Raw genomic sequence first — 22,726 nt, forward strand, 5'->3', positions numbered from 1 at the left:
TTTCGAAGCGCACTAGATTCTTACCCCAGTCGAGAGCCACGTTCTCCCTACTTTGGCCCTGGCTCGTATCACAAGCCTTTGTCTATAGCGATAGAAGATTTAGATAGAGATACCTATGAGCCGTCGCTCATCCCGGAGGAAGAGGTACAAGCCTATAGGGTCCTGAGTAAGGTCGAGTATAGTGCGCTCACGAGTGATAAACAGCTTAAAAGCTCGCCTCCGATATGGGTCGTACCCCACATTGGTAATTTTTGTCTAATGGGTCGTGGCCGAAGATCGAAAGCCCGACTTGGAGAGAGTGCTTGCACTGAAAATTACATTCTGCCGATGGTCTCGTCCCCTGTGTTTCTGGCTGCCAAGGGTACCTACTTTGTCTGTCATTATCGTGCGTATGCATGGTTGCCCTCCGACTTTGTGGGCTCATGTTTTATCGCAAATTTGTTGCCTCCGACGTTCACTGTAGACGCAGACTATCACAAGACTAGAGTTGTGAGAGGCGCAATTAGCGAAGAGGACACTGCCGGTCAAGAGGCAGGAGACTTTTTCAAGGGTTTCCTCCCGTTTTGGGGGCCTATGGTTAATAGTAGGAACCTGAGACAGTTGACTCGAGTGGTGGAATCGACAGCTAATATTACTGCCAGTGCCCTTGGTAATATCACCACAGAACTTCAGGCGGATAGACTTATGACGTTACAAAACCGTATGGTTTTAGACGTGATCTTAGCAGATCGAGGTGGGGTATGTAAGGTGATCCATTCGAGCTGCTGTATTTTCATTCCAGATAACGCTCCGACTGTTTATCAAGCCATCTCAAAGTTGCATAAAATCTCTGAATCCATACACGTGGATGTAGGAGATTGGACGCTACTTGGGTGGTTTTGGGGCCTGATGTCGACTTGGGGTTGGAAGATTCTGATGATCATCGGAGTTGTTGTGGCGTTCCTGTTCACGTGTTGCCTTTGTGTGCAGTGTGGTCCTGCCTTATGTGGCCTCTGTGCTACAACATGTATAAGACAGCCGCCTGTTACCAAAGGAGCTCGGTTGGACAGAGCTATGTTACAGCAACATCTAGATGGTCTGATGAATATCGAGTATGATTCCGACTAGTGCTTGCCTACATGAGGGCAAAAGGAGCGTCTGAGGTTCCGTGACAATTGTAAGTGGTGTTTTCGACTCGCACGAATATGGTCGAGTCTGGTATCTATGAACCGCAAATGACGAGTTTAGTGGGTGTACGCAGTTTCGCTGTGCTAACCTAAACCGTTCGTCTGTTACGTGGGTTTTTCTATCTGTACCCACGGGTTCCATCTTAGATACGGCATCCATTTTGTCTCTTGCCCTCAAGTAGCCAGCGAACGGACGTTGTCCGCTTCGCGACCCTGGGATTCCCAAGATATCTGCGGAAGACACATGTCCTTTAAAAGTGTCTTTATGACGAGGGGGATGATACTGTAAGGCAGATGGCCCCGCTGGAGGCTCATCTCGCCGTGCCGGTTTATTGTCTCAGTCGTGCATCTCATTAGGCACGTCCCTTTGATGCCTGTAGCTCGTGTTTCCCGATACCTCCCCTTTTACACCCTTTCCAATCTCCCCACTGTTTCCATCTTCCTCTGCACCTGTCCTTGTTCCTTCTTCGATCTGTTTTACTGCTGATTGGAATGTACTAATGGTGGGAAGATGGGTTTTTACAGTTGGGAACCGCCAAATGTTTCCGCACTTATGTTCCGGACCTTGAATGTATCAAAGTGACCAAAACGACCCCTCTGGGAGATAATTATGGGAACCAAGTCGTAAACCTTTGTGTACCATGTAAACCTATGGGAGAATTGTGTATAAAAGGAGCGATCCACAGAACCAATTTGAAGCAGTCTCCCCGAACTACACTCGTTGTACTTCCTGTGACTTCTGTGTTTCCCTGCAGTAAATAAACCTTGAATCTTTGACGCCAAAGGAAGTGTCCCGTGTCTCTGTGATTCGTACACCGGAGCAGGTTACCCACGAAGGTTTCAGGTGTTGTCCCCTGGCACCGCTGGGTCTTAAATAACCCAGTCCTTCAACGTGATCCTCGATAGCTCTGCTACCACCAACCGAAACAGGAAGGGAAGCGGACACCTAAGATGAAACCCACCGTAGAAAACAAATTCAGCTCACCCAGCATGATTAGAGTCCTCGGCTGTGAAAATGCGGCCTGATAGCAGCTCGCAGTGAGCCTGGTGAAGCGTGGTTCTGGCAGGCAGAGACTCCCACAACCGCCACTGGCCTGACAGTCTCTGAGACGCGCAGAGGCATGGGGTCCTACCGCCACTTGAGGAGATCTGTGGCCACCCCACTCACCGAGAACACCAGAGAGGACGTCCGACCCCTGAAGCATGATGGTGAGTAGGGGACGAAGAGCACAAGCTGCACTGGCGTGTTGCCGGCTTCCTGCGAGGGTGCTCCTTGACAGGGAGGGGGGGCCGCCCACATTGAGTGAGACGCACAGTGGTGCGGAGGGTGACGCCAGAGTCGATACTGGAACTGAGAGGTGGCAGGACAGACAAAATGGATTACAGGCAGGCAAAGGCTGCTGCTGACGAAGTGACCCTGCAACATGGCTGATACTAGACTTCGAGGGGACTCTCCCAGTCCATCATGGGGGCTGCCCCTGGGTGGAGGGGAGTAGCAGCCACAAGGATGCCACTGAGGATGCCTATCCTGATACCGCAGCCTGCCAGGACACCATACTGGACATATCTGACACAGTGGATAAACTCTCACACAGTTCGAGCTGAAGAACTGGAACACAAGACATGCTTGAGAAAAGGGGGGGGCAGTTTTAACTATTGATTATTTGAGGAGGAGGTGGGCCCGCTGTGCATGAAGGACCTCTTGGGGTGGCTGGAGGAACAGAGGGGCTGCACCCTGAGAAGGGAGTGTTGATCACGGCTCCAGATCAATTGATGTGCACCCTGTAGTTTGCTGGGGACTGCGAATGGAGGTCCTCCCTGGAGGCCATTCGGGTGTACTCACTGCCTTGACCAGAACTGATATTGCCTATTCTGTAATCTACTCTGGTTTGGGGACCACCTTTGCTCAGAAGCTCTTCTCTCTGAAGTCCCTGGGTGTCGTCTCCACACACACGGGCGCACTCATGGTCTCTCTTTTTGCTGCCCAAAAAGCAGCAAAACAACAGAGATTCTAGCTATTTTACCCCCACAGAAGTTGGAGGAAATCGATTGACTACAGGGGAGGAATGAACGATGACGCTACCTAAGAGAATCTTCTCGCCTCCTTGCATAACGTTAAGAAAGAACTAAAGGAGGAACTTAAGGCAGACATGACCACCTCCCTTGAGACATTGAATCCTGACCTCAATGGTAGATTGACATCGATAAAACAGGATGTGGATTCTGTGGGGTCTAGGGTGGTAGACATGGAGGCCAAGAAATCGGAGCTCGAACAATATATGGATCAGATGAAAGTAATCACTCATGATATCAAACACAGCTACAAATGATCCTGTTGAAAAACGAAGATATAGAGAACCAATTTAGATGGGATAACATTAGAATTTGGAAGCTGGAGGAGGGATCGGAGGGCCCATACCTGGAGGCCTTGACAGGGCTCTTTTCCCAGATCCTTGGCACAACGACCATGAAGTTCAATATAGAGAGCCCACAGGGTGGGAAACCCATTCAGGGCGATAAAAGACACCCGAGAGATGTCTTGGTCATATTGCATTCTTTAAAAACTAAAGAGGTGATCCTCCAAGCAACCAGGAAACTAGACACTGTGACGTTCCACTGGTTCTCCTGCGCACTATATTAGGACATAGCACTATATCAGGACATATCGCTAGCGATCTTGGCATGGCGCCTGCACTTCAGGCCTGTCACTTACAAACTCTGACAAGAGAGCATCCAATATTGCTGGGTGTATCCCTTTGGCTTGGGCTTTGAATTCCGAAAGAAAGTATACCACATCACTGAGGTGAAAGGCCTTCACCCTTTTAGGGATTCAGACACCTGAGAGTTGCAATGAGACTGACCACCTGGGGATGTCCTCCGCTGGGACCGTGGCTGTCCGGGCACCCCCCCCCCCCCCTCAGATCACAAAGAAAGCACTGACTATGCGAGTGTCACTATTTCTTACGGGCCGTCTGCTTCTGCACACATTGCAGGATCTAGACTATAAGATGGAATGAGGCGACATGACCTATTCCATTTTGAGGTCTTCATAGGACTGACTATGGGATAACGCATTGCAGTCACTGAAATGCTACTTTACAAACAGTTGCTGCATTAGAGCCACAGTAGCAATCGTGGTCTGAATCGCCTCCAGTGCTGTACGCATACTATATTAGTTGACTACTTTGGGGACCTATTTGCAAGTTCTCGGGGGACCCTTGGAGGACTGGGAAAGAAATAGCGACCGCCTAGAACTAGAATTATACCCTATGGGGGATTTGCCAGGACAGGTAGGAAGATGGAGGGGTAGAGGTAGGAGGAGAAGGAGGGTAAGCAAAGAGATGATAGTCTTCAAGTGCAAGAGAGGGAGAAATGTTGCTTTCATGGTGATTAACACTTTTACGTAGAATGTTAGAGGTTAAAGTGCCCCCACCAAACATCATAAATGATGGAAATACTTGATCAGTCAGCATTATGATATTGTAGCACTACAGGAGACCCACCTCAAGAGATCGGAAGATCATAGACTAAATCACAAGACGTATCTCCTGATATACAAATCCTCCGCCTCCGCAAAACATAATGGCATAGCTCTCCTCTTTCACTAGTCTTTTCAATTTCAACCAGAGAGCTATAAAACAAATAAGATGGGGAGAGTTGGGCTGGTGAACGGTTGTATTAGGTCGAAACTATGCATGATTGCTACAGCCTACACACCAAGCACTAATCAGGTGGCTCTCCTAACAACTATGTTGGCACTCTTGGGAGGATTTACGGAGGGGGACATAATTCTTTTTTTATTTTTTATTTTTTATTGCATTTTTTAACTTTTACCAAGAATTCCAATACATGTTACAGTACACATATTTCAAAATACACATTAGTAGACAGACAAAAAACAAAGATGAATCTAACAGAAATAGCAGTATAAACAGATAATCCTATTTCAGCCGCCCGCTCTACTTTTATATCAAATATGTATAAGTCCTTCCTTTAATTTCAGTGAAGTAGAGCTAACCTGCCCTAGTCTTCCAATTCTCAATGGGCCGCCATATCCTTTCACCCAGTGCTCTTGCCCTTCTACCCTTCCTATCATATATAGCTTTCACCATATTGTATGTAGATAGTAGCCTTGCTACCCACATCTGAAACGTGGGGGGCATCCTATCAAGCCATGTTTTTGCTATGCCAATCCTATATACTGCCATTGCCATAAATAAAAATTCTGTGGGGAGGCCTTCTGCTCCTGCAATCACCCCAAGCATTATAAGTTCATCTGTCATTTTGATCTTAATCCCCAGTGACACTTCCAAAAATTCCTCGATTGCCAATTTCAGTGTATACAATTGTGAACATTGCGCGAACATGTGTACAATATCCGCACTACTCGAGTCGCAGCGCGGACAGGTTATTCCGGTGGTCCCCCTCCCCCCCACTGTGCAAATCTGGCAGGGGTGTGGTATAATGAATATACTGTTTTGTAATGCTGCTCTTGTAATGTCGCTGAGGAAAGGGGGGTGGTAATGAACAGAGTGTCTGAATTAAGCAGACCACTCTTACCCAGTCCAAAGATCAGGGCTTGATCCATCACCGTTATTTATCTCACTGCACAATCCCAGCTCAGAACCTGGCTATATGCAAATCAGTCTGTCCCTGGCCCAGTGCATCATGGGAACAGGGCAGACTAAACTACCAAGCCAATTCTTCACCAGAAAGGAGACAAGCTACCGGGGACCGGTTTCTGGCATTTCAGCCGTCTTCGGCCCGGCTTGCTTGAATCCTGATGGTGCAGTGAGAAAGGGACTCATGTCTGAGTATACCCTGCCACACCTATAGTGGCCAAAAACGATTCAGAAAAGGGGGTGGTGATGAACAGAGTGTCTGAATTAAGCAGACCACTCTTACCCAGTCCAAAGATCAGGGCTTGATCCATCACCGTTATTTATCTCACTGCACCATCCCAGCTCAGAACCTGGCTATATGCAAATCAGTCTCTCCCTGGCCCAGTGCATGATGGGAACAGGGCAAACCAAACTACCAAGCCAATTCTTATACAGGGATCATCACCACCCCCTTTTCTGAATCGTTTTTGGCCACTATAGGTGTGGCAGGGTATACTCAGACATGGTCTGCTCAATTCAGACACTCTGTTCATCACCACCCCCTTTTCTGAATCATTGTAATGTCGCTGAGCACAAAACTGTCCGGCCTAGATCTAAAGAAGCCTGTTGTCCCTCAGGATGCGAAGCCGCTTTTTGTGCATAAAGGTCTGCATACAGTTGTCTTATTGTACAATAACTACTGTGTTCTATATAGTCCATTATCCTGCAATGACCAAACCCTAAAAGGCCTCCTTGTTTATTATGAAAGTAGCTCCTTACTTGCAGGTACTTAAAATAATTACTTCCCGATATCTCGAATTTACTTTGAAACTCCTGGAATTGTAAAATCCCTCCATCCGGATCCATTATATCCCCTAATTTCTTGATTCTCTTATTGTTCCATTCTTTCATAACTACATCCCTGAAAATCTCCCCTGTGAGTGAGTGATTTGTATACAGTCTCATATATCTATTATGTCTACCTATTTCTAGTTTTTTTGCAACGGCCTTCCAGATTTTATATATTGCTCTTAAAGTCTTAAACCTAGTATGTTTGAAGTAAGTATAGTCTATTTAGTATTGCATTCTCCGCCTCCCTGCCCACCAAAGCTTTATACACATTCACAAAACCGGGTCCGCCACCTCTTGGACTGCCACTTCCCCCTCCAATCAGCCCCTGTGAGTATTGCAGTGCTGCCGCCCAGTATTAAAACCTAAAATCAGGTTCCCCCCAGCCCCCCTTGTCCCTAGTGAGTGTCATAAATCGGTAGGCTCTCCTTGTTTTTCCTTGCGCCCATATCAGTCTATTTAATATTGCTTCTAATCTGTTAAACCATATGCAATCAAAAAAAGAGGGACATAATTCTGATGGAAGAGATAACCTCACATGGCACTCTGGAATTGACAGTATGCACCCCCACAGATCACCCACTGCTAGCTTCACGAAAGGCTAAAATAGGCGATTTGAGAACTGGGACTCATGCCTGGAGGGAGAGTCAACCAGAGGATAGGGACTACACCTTTATCTCCCACATTCATCGTACCTACTCTGGACCAGATGTGTTCCTCAGTCAGGCCCTTATTGGTGACATCAGAGAAACAACAATACATTAGATTCTCATCCCCGATCATGCCCCTTTGGTCGTCTCCCTGGAGTGGAACAACTCTATGCCCAAATATAATCATTTGTTCTTCCCCAGCTCGTTGGTCCGTGACAAAACTCTTCGGGATATTTCCGGAAAGCCATTTGGGACTTCTTCCAATTGAATAACCCCCAAGACACCACACCAGCTAAGAATTGGGACACATTTAAGGCAGTCCTAGGGAACAATGCATGGCACTGATGTTACCCCTTAATAAACAGAGGACCAAAGAACTTCTGATGTTAGACTATGAACTGCGAACACTAGAACAGGCCTGACATATTTATTGTGAAATGCATATGTTAAAGTACATAGAACTTGATTGCTATTTTGCTGAATTAAAACGTAGATTCATTTTGTTAAAAGGAATATCACAAATTACGTTTTATAGGTATTTTGTTGTTGCTACCCACCTCTGACAAAGACTAGGGGTATACGTCCAGAGGATTTGTTCCCTCACTGGGCAGCTAAAACAAAACAAAAGCCAGGCCCCACCTAGAGAAGGCCTTCCACTTCTTAAATTAGCTTCAGCTAAAGCATTCACATTCACTTCACAACATGCATACAAGCAATGGGGTGTCGAAGTTGCGGCCATTTAGAATAGTGAACACACAAACACAACAGATAACCTACCTGTGGCCAACAAGTTTAGCTGCTGTCGGAAAAACTGGAAAGGTTATATTTAAAAGCGCAGACCTTAAGACCTTGAATATAAGGCCTTCAAAAAATTTGAAGAAAGGTAAAATGTATTGTAAATTATTTTAATTCATTATAACATACAATTTACTATTAAAAATAACAAAACTTTTACTCATTAAAAGATTGCTCCACATTTAATTCCTGATACCTCATTTGCCCTTGTTACAGAAACAAAAAATGGGTTAGCGCCTTCTGCAACGAAATAACTTAATTAACAACCATCATTTCCAGTAACTTGCCCTATCGTCACATAATGATTATTTCCTACTATCTTTCACGACACATTCCAATCTCACCTTGGTGATATATTTGCCAAGGCATGCAAATAGTTTGATAGAACACATCCACTCAAAGCCAAGGCATCTTCATCTCTACAGTGGTGTGTTGTGTAATGACAAAACGCTGGCTTCACTTCATGATGCTTGTTTCCGGTCCAGGGAAGACATGGCTTGGCAGTTCGGGCTGGACTGTTCCCATGAGGCACAGGGTCAGACTGATTTGCAAATGGCCATGTCTGAACTGAGGTGGCGAAGTGAGCTAAAGAATGATGATGGATTAAACCCAGATCAGTTGACTGGGGGTGAGTGCTTGAAATGTTCAACACCCCGTCCATCATCCCCTTTGGTTTTGCTTTGTTCACCACATCTTGTGCTTAGCTTTCAAGTTTGGGTTAGATTTCCCATCAAAACAATTTGGTCCTTAATAGGCCTACAAAATTGTAAATCCACGTTCTGTCAGAAATTTTCAGAGCAAAGCAGATCTAAAATACATTCATTGATGGACGTAGACCATATCCGGCAAACTATTTTGCGGCTTTCTAATCCAACAAATAGTGAGTCAACAGTCAAGTGTTAATATCTTATCAGTCTTATTAGGAAAAATGTGCTTTGTAGTAAAGGGTATGAACACAGGTCAAGTGGTCTTCATAATGGACTTCCTGCCGGAGACTGCTAAGCGCTATCTATTTTTTGCGAACTACAGTTGTAGTTCACGGTATGGGCTGCCTTACCATTTAGTATCCACAGTTGTACATTAAAAAACTTAATATTACAGTAATTCTAATTTTGTGGTTTATTGAATGGTTAAGGCTTTATTTTTGTATTCTTCTGTTTATAATACATAAGCATGAATTAGTGAGGGTGCTATTCCCAATTCACACACTTAAATTGACATTCTTTGCAACTTTTACACCATTTGTGACTCTCTGCTCTACCTCTTGTGGAGGTTGAATTAACTGGAGCTGTAGAGAATGAAGGTGTGCAAGAGTGAAGGGCAGAAGGACACCCATACCTGTTGTTCTGGAGGCCTGCTGCTTTTTTGACCACAGGATCCGTCCCGCAACGCAGCTTCCTGTCGACACCATCATTGTTTTCACGCCAGGAGGCGCTTGAAAAGAGGAGGAGGCGGGCCCTTCTACGCCCATCAGCGGCAGACAGAGGCAGGGCAGGGCCACCTCCCTTGCTTCTTATTCACTTTGAGGGCTTGTGGGTAAGACTTTGTGCTATACAGACGGTTTCCATTTGTTTCTTTTTTACAGAGGCGGCATTTCGCAAAGTACTTTGACGACTTTCAGGTTACCATTTGATTTTAACTGTTTTGTTGCACCAGGACAATAGAGGGAATATAACTGGAGGGTTTAGTAGTCTCCCATTGATCATACAGATCAAACTCAACTTTATGTCTAACTGTCCTGGACAGCGGCTGAGTTTGGCTATCATCTAAGTATCCGAGAAGAGTAGAAAACATCAACCTTGTTGGCTATTTATTTTGAGTCCTACCCAGGCAAGAACAAGATCTCGGAAAGCTCTTATACTGCATTCATTTGACTTGTTTTAACATTGTTTTAATAGTACTGTTCCTTTTTAAGGCAATTATGCTAGTTGTACTAACCTTATCTTACTATGTTTTATTCTGTGGTTGAGATTGTGATTGTAATAGAATAGACCCCTATATTGCCCTTGCATTGCACTTTACTATCCAAATACAATTATTTCAAGGCCCACATTGCACTTGTACTTGCACTTTACTATTAGAATATAACTACTTTAAGGCCTTAAGATGGTAAAGAGGAGGATATTCTATTGTGTAGTCAGCGATGCGATCAAGGATTGCCAACCCGTCGTTTTGAATTCGGAGCCTCCGAGAAGGAGCCAGGCCTGGATTGATTTCACTGCCCTGAGCCAAGAATACAATAACATTTTGGCTGGTGCCATTCAAGATAATCAGAAATTGGTCAATACACATTATAGAAGTTCACCATTCAGCCGTGCAACATACTCATCGTAACCAAAACGTGAGACAGGATTACACGTAGTTCGGATAACAAGAAAGTATTGGTCCTGAGGAGAATCCCCATAATGTGGGAGATTCAAAACGAGTAGACCACATCTTCGCTTGGGCCAATCTGAACTGATTTATTCTGTCGCTAAATTGTTTACTGTGTTTAATTTGGGTGATGGCCTTTGGATTCTAAGTATTGTTTTTGTATTCATGAAATATCGAATTTAAAGTGCTACACTTGAAGACAGGGTTTTGTGAAGCTCCCCCAGGGTGGGCATTCTGTATGTATGATGTGAGAATGTATGGACGGATGTGAAAACTAGGTGTATAGATGTATGATTCAGACTCAGTATGTATGTTGTGTATAGAGTATGTTTTTTAGAGAGTGAATGTTAAGTACAATTCCTAAAAGGGCTCCTTAAAGAGAATTGATAGCGATTTTTACTGTTTGGAGTTTCAATTTTGAGCAGTTCTAATAAAGCTTTTGAAAATATTGAAAAGTGTGATGAAACAGATATAAATAACGTTTTTTTTTATTTAATTCAAATGGAAATAGTGGTTTTGTGAGGGCAGCTGTTGTATTCACTGCTTCTCAAATTAATGGTCAAAGAACAGTGCAGCACTGGCATTCAGCTTTGTTTAATGATATTTCGGCGTGGCCTTGCTGCGCATAAGCCAAACCCTTGGTGTTTTCTCTCTATTGGGCTAGGCATAACGGCAGGAGGATTACCAGTAGATGATAATGGGTTAGTTACGGAAGGTGGTACCATCCTGGAAAATTCAACCCCTATCCTGGTACAAGGAGCCCCCGATGCCCCGGTAACAGTATTAGAACAGGAGCCTTTAGTACAAGCTGATACCCACTGTGCACAAACGCCAAATGGTACACCTACCCCACAGAGAAAGAAAGGGAGTAGAAAAGTAATGATGGGCGCTACGAAGAACGCGAAGGGTCCTACCGTGAGAGCTGGCACAAGACTAACCACCCTAGCCTGTAAAAACACAACTGAGCAGGATATGCCTATAAATGCACAAATGACAGCTATCATTATAGGAAACTTAGAGGAAATGTTAACGTCAATTAATGATAAACTTAATAAATTATCTACTGAAGTTTCTAAGATTAGCGGTATACTTAAGGATATACGCACTAATAATGAAAAAGATAGATATTATAAGGGAAGGGGCAACTGGTCCATCATCACAAATAATTGACCCTTCAAAAAAGGTATCCAGTAAAGACATGAAAAGGGATGTACCAAGAGGCATAAACGACTCATCAACTTCAAAGGAAATAATTGGGAGACCAGCATTAGTAAATAACATCAGCCAAAGGCAGCAGGTAGAGGCTAATCAAGCGGAGCAAGCCTATGTGTATAGACCTCGCCCCGAAAGATCCCACATTATAAACTTTGAGAGGGAGGAGAATAGGGCCAATAAAGGTAGAGTAGATGTATCCATAGATCTACCACCTGAATGTTGCCCCTATGTGGCAGTTTTGGTTAGTATCCCCCCATTACAGCCACGTCAAAAGGCGTCTCATGATAGCTTAAAGAGCAAACAGAGTAGTTCATTGGTTAACTAAGAACGGTGGATTTCCAGTGGAAGGAGCTGATCAAATACTCCTAACACAGAGTGAGAGGGGATTGTATTATTATTAATTTTAAAAATCAACAATGGGCAATAATTACCCTAGACAGAGTAGGCTCGTCTAGGCAACATGATCATAATATATCTCTATTACTCCTTGGGTTCTTTTATAGGCATCTAAGGCCGACCCAATTGAGGCTAGAAGAAGAACACAGCCAACCATGGGCACTCTTTGATATGCTCACTCACCCCCAAATGCGCTACTGGTTTCGAATAGATTCCAGGCCTTAACACCTTGGCTGCTAAAGCAATTCCCATCCTGTGCTGGAAATTGCTATTCTTCTTTATTCATGACGAGCTCAGCTTGTCATAAGCACAGCTCCAGTGTGCCTCATGACGAGCTGAGCTCGTCATGAGCAGGGAAGAGGTTAAGCAATCTTCAAGATATCGACTGACAAAAAAGTAACTGTCCGTCCAGTTTTGATATCAGCTCTACTGGACTAGGGCTAGTAGACAGTCGTAGGATTCAACAAGCTGTAAATGCTTCTCCTGAAAGGGCTTCATCGTACATAATAATCGCTGATAGCTCTTGTATTGATTTATGTGATACTAACAGTAGCATGATATCACAAGCGGTAATCACTCCTCCTGATAGGGCTTCATCGGATACTATAAGCAAAGAAAGTAATCCTAATCATTTAAACGATATAAACAGAAGGCGCTGATAATCATCTGGAGAACCCTACTGCTATTTTAGAGAGCGGTATAGGATATGGTTACAAAGAGGCTGGGAGACAGTCTGGAAACATTAGAACCCTATATCAGACATCTGCTAGACATCTCCTTTTCATCCAGTTCCATACCAGAGGACTGGAAACAGGCTGTGGTGCTCCCCTTACGTAAGAAGCCCAACATTAGCGCTGAGAAGCTAGAGAATCTTCGTCCCATCTCCTTGCTGCCTTATTTTTCTAAGATCGCGGAGAAAGTGGCAAATAAGCAGCTAATGAAATTTGTGGAAGAAAGTAACCTCCTTCACCCTACGCAATTCGGGTTTCGGCCGCGTCACTCTACGGAGTCTGCCCTTCTTAGGGCTACCGAAACCCTCAGGCAAGGTGCTGATGAGGGACAAACCATGGCCTTAATCCTCCTGGACCTCAGCGCCGCGTTCGACACTGTAGCACATTCCATCTTGCTACAGTGTCTGAGCAAAGGCGGGGTGAGAGGGGCAGCATTGAAGTGGATTTATTCATTTCTTACAGGCCGGGGTTTCCAAGTGAGGCAGGGTGACCATTACTCTGAGCGCATCTCTCTGGATCAGGGGGTGCCGCAGGGCTCGTCCCTGAGCCCTACTCTTTTTAATCTTTATGTCGCCCCGATTGCTACCTTGGTAGAGAGCTATGGCCTCCAAATGGTATCATATGCCGACGACACGCAGTTGGTCATCTCCCTATCACGTACCCCCGGTCCTTCGGCGGACATCTTCAGAGCTTGCATGCAAGATCTCGCGGCCTGGATGTCCGCCAATTGCCTCAAACTCAACGGAGGCAAGACCGAGGTACTGGTAGTGGGGGGAGGCCAATCAGCGTGGACGTCGGCGTGGTGGCCACCGTGCTTGGGCCCACTACCTGCCCCTTGCCAGAAAGCAAAGAACCTGGGCATTTGGTTTGATTCTGACCTTGCCTTCGGTCCTCAGATCAATCAGGTGGTTGGATCATGTTTTGGGACCCTTAAAAGTCTCAGGAAGGTATTAAAATTCTTACCTATCAGAGCCCGCCAAACTCTGGTGCATGCACTAGTCACGTCAAAGATGGATTACGGCAATCTTCTCTACTTGGGAACCTTGGAAAAGAACCTGAGCCGTCTCCAGGTTCTCCAGAATGCCGCTGCTAGACTAGTGCTTAGACTATCTAGAAGAGCGGGCTCCGCAGCAGCCCTCCGGTCTCTGCACTGGCTCCCGATTCGCAGCAGGGTGGAATTCAAAGCCCTGTGCACGTGCCGCCGGATCATCAACGGGAGAGCCCCGCTCCCTTTGAAAGGATTGCTGACACCCTATGAGCCATCTCGCTCTCTGAGATCTTCCGGTTCAGGACTCCTGTCAATTCCCAGGGTGTCCAGAGCCCGGAGGGTGGAAGATCTTTTAGGCTCCTTGCAGCATCCAGATGGAACAAGCTACCAATGGCACTGCGACTAGAACCCTCAGAAACACTGTTCAGAGCCAAGCTGAAGACTGCTCTATTTTCACAGTAATTTTCTGCATTTATCAGTCTGGTACATATTAGCTCATTAGCGCGGGGACACGCCGCTGTTAGTCACCAAGCGCTCTACAAAACCCCCTAAATAGAAATAGAAATAGAAAATAGAAACTTTGAACATTGCAGGATTTATGAATAACTAAGACAAGTTAGGATGGCAAGATTTTATTAATGGGTTAGACATGAGTAGCCTGCAAGAAACTTGGTGCCTCGACCCAATATATATAGAAGGATTTCATCATATTGGTTAGAGGCTGTACCATCAAGCGCTGGAAGAGCGAAAGGGGGGGTTTTGACACTCAATTCAAACAATTTACCAGCAACTGTTAAAAAGGTTGCTTCAATTGGGGCACACTCACAGATTATATGGCTGCACTGCAATAAGGGAGGGATGTGATTGTGGTTGGTCAACTACTATATTAATGTGTTTGACACTAACAGGAGTAACATTGTAACTGATTTGGATAAAGGGCTAGGTACCTTCTTAGATTCCATTAGTAACAATGTGGTACTTATATGGGTTGGAGATTTTAACATCCAAACATTATCTCTGGCAGCTACCCATATTTGTGGCATTAAGAATGATAAAGGGGACGAGTGTATACATTTCACACACAATGGATATGGGAAAGTGTTATACACAGTTATTGCTAAGTATGTTTTTGAAATATTAAAGTGTGCCTGTGATATTGATGGGGACCTGATACTAACATTTATCGGGAGGAATGCTACTTCGATCATTGATCGTGTTTTAATTTCATCTAGCGCTACCTACATGTGCAATACCCCACGGGTTGCCCAATTATCATTAAGTGATCACAATTGTATTGTTATGTCATTTCAAATGTGGGGCATAAAAAGGTCAATGCATCAAGGTACTGTAGTAAACATTGCCCCACAGAGGCCCAATGGGCCACGTATTAGATGGGATGGAGTGGAAACCCAAAAAGATATAAATTAAATCATCCTAAAATGTAACAAAGAGATTAATTATTGTTTAAAAGAAGAGGTAGACCCTAGGGAGTTGATTGCTAACTTTGCAAAGATTAATATTACTATTGACAGTATTTTAACGGCTCCAAATAAGGAGGGAACGAAAAAAAGAAAAGGGTGGTTCGACCATACTTGTACTGAAGCGTTAAAGCAACTGAAACAAGCCCTACACTGTACGACGAGAGACAATGTATTAATTAAAAACCTAAGATATAATTATAAATTTGCCCCTGATATGAAGAAAAGGGAGCTACAGGAGATACCATGGGACAAACTCTCCTTGGCCGCAAATACTAAGGTATTTTGGGATACTGTAAACATGCCGTTTTTGAGGAATGATTCACTCCCAGAATTGTTATCCCATGGTACATGCGAAGCGTGGGTATCACATTTTCGGGGCATTTTTAATCCAATGGGTTTTGTTACATGCATGGCACAAAATCTAAAACAGAGTGAGTGGCCTACCTTGCCATTAAATATTACAGTGGAAGAAGCCCAGGAAGGATTAAGGGGAAGCAGGGGGAGGGAAAAAGACAGGTGCTGACGGAGAACCAGTCGTTGTATATAAAGCTGAGGTTGATCTGTGGGGGCCAATTCTTACAAAGGTTTTTAATCTAGCAGTGACCAGGTGTATACCCCCATTATGGGGTCAGTCAGTTATTGTCCCTATCTATAAAACAGGAGCTAGGTCAGAAGCCAAAAAATATCGCCCCATATCACTTTTAGATTCATCCGTCAAAGTGATGAGTAAAGGTTTATTATTGTGACTGGAGGAATGGATAAATGAAATTGATATACTTTCTGCATCCCAATATGGTTTTAGAAGAGGATTTTCTTTTTTTTTTTTTAAGGTTTTATATAGCGCGAACATTGACCCTTGCAGTTATCAGAGCGCTTTACATGTGAGGTAATTAAACAAAAGAGACAATGTACAAAAGAAACATAGTATTTCGAAATAATGTCTTATGTTCCAGCTGGTTGTTCTAAGAGTCAGATTCAATGTACAAGTGCTTCACCGATCTCAGTAGTGCCTTTGATTTAGTTGATCACACCATTCTGTGGCCTACTTTACTTAACCTGGTGGCACCTATTGGCATTAGTTACTTTCTTGCAAGGCTTTATGAAATGTTATCCTGCAAAGTGTGATATGGGGCACAGGGTGAGTGCACTTCAATTTTTGATGTAAAACGTAGCATTCGCCAAGGCTGCGTCCTTGCTCCCTTACTTTTTTTGCTTTTTATTAATGGGATTGATAAAGTGCTGCAGTTGGAGAAGGCAGATGCACCGTTAATATCAGGTAATCCCATACCTATTTTATTATACAAAGACGATGCTGTGCTACTGTCTAGGACCCTGATCGGTCTACAACGACTCATGGATAAATTCAGCATGTTCATAGGGGACAGGAAACTGTTAATTAATGAAACAAAGACTTTTACTATGATGGCACCAAAGCAACGAAGTACAAAACCTTTTATATTGACAGAACCCCAGTTCGAACTGTTAAAGCATTCTGCCATCTAGGGGTAACCTAAACTCGCAATGGGAAATGGAAACAGGTATTATCTTATGTCTGTTCTAAGATGGCCAAGAATGCATATGGGGTTTTTAGATTTGTATATAAATTAGGTAATTACCCTGTAAAGGAAATGCTGGCAATATACAAGGTGAGATTCATCACTACAGCCTTATATGGTGTAGGGTTTGGGGTTATTATTGTTGCCAGGTCTTACAACAAGAAGAAAATGCTTTTTTAAAATGTCTCCTAAGTCTACCTCCTTCAGCATCTACTGAATTAATACACCGAGAGGTGGATCTGACATACCTAGCAGTTTTTACCTCTGTGCGGCCACGGCTGGTATGGAGATCGATATGGGCTAAAGATGAGACAGCTTTTACTAGATCTATTATTAAAGATTGTTTACTCCTCAAAATAAAATCATGTATCCCGTGGTTAAAATATATTATGGATACATACAGCTAGCTATTTAATATCCAGATTCCTGATAACCCGGGCAAAGTGGTTTCCCTAAACAAAAAGGGAATCAAGGATTCGTTTTTGTTATACAAAAAAGAAAATCGTAAGAGTACCATAGAGAAACAATCAAGCTTTAAATTGTATCAATCAATTGAATCCAAAAGAAGAATCCAAGATTATCTGAAGAATCCAAGATTATCTGATTAAAGTGAATAAATCCTCACATCGTTATGTGCTCACTAGATTGAGATTAGGTATAGTACATCACCTAGTCGCATTTCCAGTTATGAAAACATGCCCCTTGGATTCCACCCCTTGCCCTTGCAAAGGGTTCTCCAAACAAAGCACTGTGCACTTTATACCCATCTGTCAATTTTATATGTATTTTAGTCGTTTTTATGTGAAACCGCTTTTTATAAAAAACAATGTAAGATCGCATCATGATGCTAAGAAATTACTTCTTGCCCTGAACGACCTGGGAACTTGCTATTATGTAGCATTGTATATTTTAAAAGCAATTAATGTAGGGAAAGATATTGTCACTGTAAACTGATTAAGGGACAGATATATTTGAGATCGCGTAATGTCAATATGATTAGCCATTGTTTGTAAATGGTTATGGAATTTGGTATCATGCCATATTGTTAATTTTGTAAGATATGTTACCATCACTGTCTTATATGGCTATGGAATTGGCGATCAAATTACATAATTGATTTTAAATGTGTATTTTAAACTCTTGTAAATGCTTTTATGGTTGTTCTAACAAACCGAATAAAGTATATTGAATCAAATCGCATCGACACATTCTGCGTGTTTGTAGGTGGAAGAATCTGAAAGCTCCTGGTGTCCTTCTCCAGCAAAACAAGATTCTGCTCTTACTGATAATGTCAATGTGGAGGGGCTTGAAAAGGTTTTAAATGGTGAGAATAACCCATCATTAAAGAATGTAGTTATCACTTTTTTGTTACCTATTGTATAAACGCATGTTTAACATTATTTCTATATTGGTTTATTAACAGAGATGAACAACGAAATTAATTTTTTCTTGGGGAAATTTGCACAGATTTTGAGGCAAGTATATATTATATATCATTTTGTTATCCTCTTCCCACCACGTAATTATAACCTATGTTTGTACATTTTAAAAGGCATTAAAGAAAAAGTATACAAGAATGCATTTAGAGTATAGCCTGTTTAGTCTGAAGCTAAAAAAGGTGTAACAATAAGGTATCTTCTTAATTGTAGCCTGTTTACACTGACCTACAAAGCTGTTCTCTGGTTCCTGCCCTAAATTGAAATGCAGTTCCGTATATATGGACAGTTCTTCTTCATCCCAGAAGTTGTGACTCTCCTTCAAACTTAATAGCTCCAACCCCGAAACAGAAATTCAGTGAGACATGAATATATGAAATTTGACTGAAATGTCTGGTGCTCTGGAACATAGTAAACTGGCACTGGTCATTTTTAGACAAGCATTGGTAAATGCATTAGGTTTCGCCTATGTGATTAATATTCATTTTGTGTTGTAAGATTTAGCTTGGTGAGCAGTTGTGCAATATATGTTACTGAAACTCCTTAAAAATGTTATGACTTGTTTATTCAGAAAGCCAATATATTTTGCTGTAACTCGTGGTTATATAACGCAGTGAGATTAGATAAACGGCGGAATACGAAGGAAATAAAACATGTAGTGCCCACACACGTTTGATATGTGTGCATATTCCAGTTAGCTCATGAACTAAACTTGCAAAGAGCTGTGAAATGCCCTCACCCCACATTAAGAAGAGAACAGGAAAAAACAGTAAAAACTATGAAGCATACAATATTTTATACAATGCAGGAGGTCACCTGTAAGTGTCTGTGCAAGTTTATGTTGTGGGTGGCTGTTTATAATGCAGCAGGTTTGAAAGCTATTGAGGAGAGGATTAAAGGCAGTGCAAATTACTCACTAGGCCTGTCATTAGGGCAGGGCACAAAGGTGTTCAGAGACTTTTCATGGTCTGGAAAGCACCAGCATTTTTTTCTTGGCAGGCAATCAAGTTGCCTGACACACAGATGTTGGAAACATGGGCTCACTCCTAGACGTTGGCTCTAACTTTGTAAGACAAAACATTTATCAGTACAGAACCAAATCACCATCTAAGAATCACATGATCATGACTAATTGAGAAGTATAAATAAGTTAATGTTTTTATCATTTATTTCATGGCTGTATCCTCTGTCCATTTCACATGTGTATAAAGATAAATAATGTTTCCCCTCGTTCATCCCTGTTAAACATAAGAAAAACTGGATCTCAGTGCACCGCTCGCAATGAGCATTATGAAACAATTAAAAACCAGAGGAGAGGTTTTTATTACGTTTGCTGTTTTATACAGCCCTAAGCCGACCAAAGCTCGTCTGACAGGCTCCTCTAATGATGTCCTCTGAAGGCAAAGCGCTGTCAAACCTTCGGCCTGAGTTTGTGATGTATAAAACAGCAAATAAAACATGCCAAGATTGTTAAGAAATTGTAGGTGTTAATCACCATAAGAAAACTCACTGGTGAGAGGACCTAAGGCGGAGCAGGGCCACAATGCATGAGGCAAGAGTCAGGCAGCCGTGAAACGTCCACAAACCCGTTTCTATTCAGAATAGGCACTTTGCATCCATGAAAGAAGGAAGTTATACGGTGAGGAAGTGGCTTTATTGGATGTGATGCGATTGATGAGAATGAAGTTGCTAGTGTGGAAAGCTGAAGTAAGCAGATAATGCAGTGGTCTCAAAGAGTTTATGGAGGGACTGTAGCTGAGCAGAGACTGTAAGCACAAGCTGGCTTTAGTAGAGTGTTTAGTGAGGAAAGAAAATAAATTAACCGGAAAGACTACTTAAATCTATGTCCAAAAAGCTCATGCATCAGTATAGTTGTAAAGATTGGTGTACAGGTACTGGAAATAATGCTACCAAGACCACCGATAGCAATTGATCAGCAGGTGGCACTGCAGGGCCACGCAAAAGAAAAATAGCACTTACTTTTAACTCGAGAGTCAGAAAGTAAGACAGGCAATGCGCTTTAATTGTATTGTAATTGTATTTATATAGCGCTTACTACCACAGACGAGGCATCAACGTGCTTTTCTGCGAGTTGCCAACGAGGATTAGTGATGAATTAGTGTAGGGAGATATAAAAATTAATTTGTTTTGTGGATGCGAGTTTGTTATTTGGATTCAAAAAGGATAGTGGAGTAATAAAAGACGGAAGGGTCTGCATTCAGTCAAAAAACACACGACAGCAACTTGATCCACTAGACTTATTTGCACTGGTTAAATGGATTTTCTGACGCGCTTTACAAGCCTTCGTGTTTTTGAAGTATGCCAGTCTGGTCATTAGGACAATACGTAATAAACAGGCTATGGTGGAGCTCAACAAATCTAAATGGGACAAATACAGCAGGAGCAAATAGTGCGTGCAGTAATTAGCTCGCTGATAAGGGTGGAGAGAACTAATTTTCCATGCAGCGTTAGGAAGTTCAGACAAGTGACAATAGAGATAGGTTACCGAGGAACACACATGTTTACTAAATGTTAAGTGTTAAGTGTGAGTTAAACCAACATACATCCCCATAATATGAAAGCACTAGTTTCCAGCAGCCGCAGCTGTGTAGCATGTTTTGTCTAAGGTCTAAGGACTGACCAGAACAGAAAAACAATGGGGCATTGTTTATCGACCTTCCGCTCGGTGTTCAGACTAAACTCCAGGAACAGGCATAGAACACAGAAAGCAGACAGTTCTCATGTGAAATGCACAAACAGTCTTGCAAAATAAAGTCATGTAGTAACTTGCGCAAAAGCAGCGTCATGGCAGCAGAGCTAATGCTAACTTAGCAATGTCTACAATGACCCCAACGGCCATATGACAATGTGTGCTTTAGACTCCAGAATTTTGCCAGTAGCAGCAAAATCATTTCTCATATGTATTTGTTGGATAGAAATTCCAGAACCATTTGTTGGGGGTGGGTGGTGGCAATCTCTAGACATTTCTTCCACTTTAAAGATGGCAGCAGGTATGAAATTAGAACCCTTGAACCAACCATTCATGTCACTCCTATACCTGTGGAGGACTCTCAGAAAACTGCCTTATGCTTCAGAGAACTGCCTTCCTATTAAGGCTTACTGTATTGCTTGATCTCAGGGCTGACAGAGTGACTCCAAGGGCTATTTGACAGGCCTGCTGTTCTGAGCTACAAGGACATAAAAAGCTCCAACTACTTTGAACCTGCACATGGACCCTTGGAAATTGTGCTAATGGTGTCCAAACAGCCAAAAAACAAAACGTGTGACTCCGAAGGTTGTCAAGCAAAACGTGCTCTGAGAAGCAATAGGAGGCCTAGACCTACCTTCTCGCCAATTCGTCCAATGTGCATCGCCATTCTACCTGATTTTGCTGTAGTTCCAGCTACGTTCTTCTGCGCAGCAGCAAATCCTGTTCAGCGACTCCTCTCCGCTGAACAGGAGAGCTCAGCGGAGCCAGGGATGAAGCTCAGGTGGCAGACTGAATCTGGGAAATATTCATTAGTACCTTGCAGGGCCGGTAGGTGGTGCCAAATTGCTCTGGTCTGATGTCATCCTGCTCTGGGAATGGAATGCATGACCTATAAAAGGGCCACCTCTGTGCGCTGACGTCAGTTCCCTAATTTTCATGAGACCAGATGCTGATCTGGATCTCTTATCTCCCAGACGTCTTACCTCCAAAAATGTTTCTAAATTCTTAAGGTGTGCAAGGAAAATGTCGCCCCCCTAAGACAATAGGTTTTAAGCCCTGTATGGACTGTCAGAAACAAATGATGTGATAAATCTTCACGTCGGCCAGTGGTGACTGGGATCAAGTCAGCGATTGCGAGTCAATCAATGCAAGCGTAATGTGCGACCATGAGGTGAAACTAAACATTCAATCTATCAATCAATCAATCAAAGCATTTGTAAAGCGCACTACTTACCCGTGAGGGTCTCAAGGCGCTAGGGGGTACTGCTACTGTTCGAAAAGCCAGGTCTTGAGGAGTCATCTGAAGGTCTTGGTTCTGCCATAGGCGGATGGTGAGGGTGTTCCATGTCTTGGCGGCGAGGTGGGAGAATGATCTGCCTCCAGCGGACACTTTCCGGATGGGGGGGACAGTGGCGAGGGCGTGGCCGGCGGAAGCTGAGTCAGCTGTTGAGGTACGCTGGTCCGGTGTTGTGGAGTGCTTTGTGTGCATGGGCGAAGAGCTTGAAGTTCATCCTCTTGTTGACGGGGAGCCAAAGCAGGTCTCTCAGGTGGGGTGTGATTTGGCTGCGGCGAGGGATGTCGAGGATCAGGCGTGCAGAGGCGTTCTGGATGCGTTGGAGCCGTTTCAGGAGTTTGGCCGAGGCTCCTGCATAGAGGGCGTTTCCGTAGTACAGACGGCTGCTGACGAGGGCCTGGGTGACCGTCCTTCTCGTTGCGGTGGGAATCCACTTGTAGATCCTGCGGAGCATGCGGAGAGTGTTGAAGCAGGAGGAAGAGACT

At 43.5% G+C, this 22,726-nt stretch overlaps 1 protein-coding gene across 2 annotated transcripts in view; it reads left to right on the forward strand.

Annotated features, from left to right (window-relative positions):
• Positions 1-22,726, forward strand: part of TEX12 (testis expressed 12) — a 480,939-nt gene that overhangs the window by 306,226 nt on the left and 151,987 nt on the right. For both annotated transcript variants that reach the window (XM_086925403.1, XM_086925404.1), the window contains 2 exons: positions 18,026-18,125; positions 18,225-18,276. In XM_086925403.1, the coding sequence (XP_086781529.1) occupies positions 18,026-18,125; positions 18,225-18,276 (152 nt within the window). The remainder of the gene's footprint in view (positions 1-18,025; positions 18,126-18,224; positions 18,277-22,726) is intronic.

The sequence above is a fragment of the Lissotriton vulgaris genome, chromosome 6, assembly GCF_964263255.1.
Source record: "Lissotriton vulgaris chromosome 6, aLisVul1.2, whole genome shotgun sequence".
Lineage (NCBI taxonomy): Eukaryota > Metazoa > Chordata > Amphibia > Caudata > Salamandridae > Lissotriton > Lissotriton vulgaris.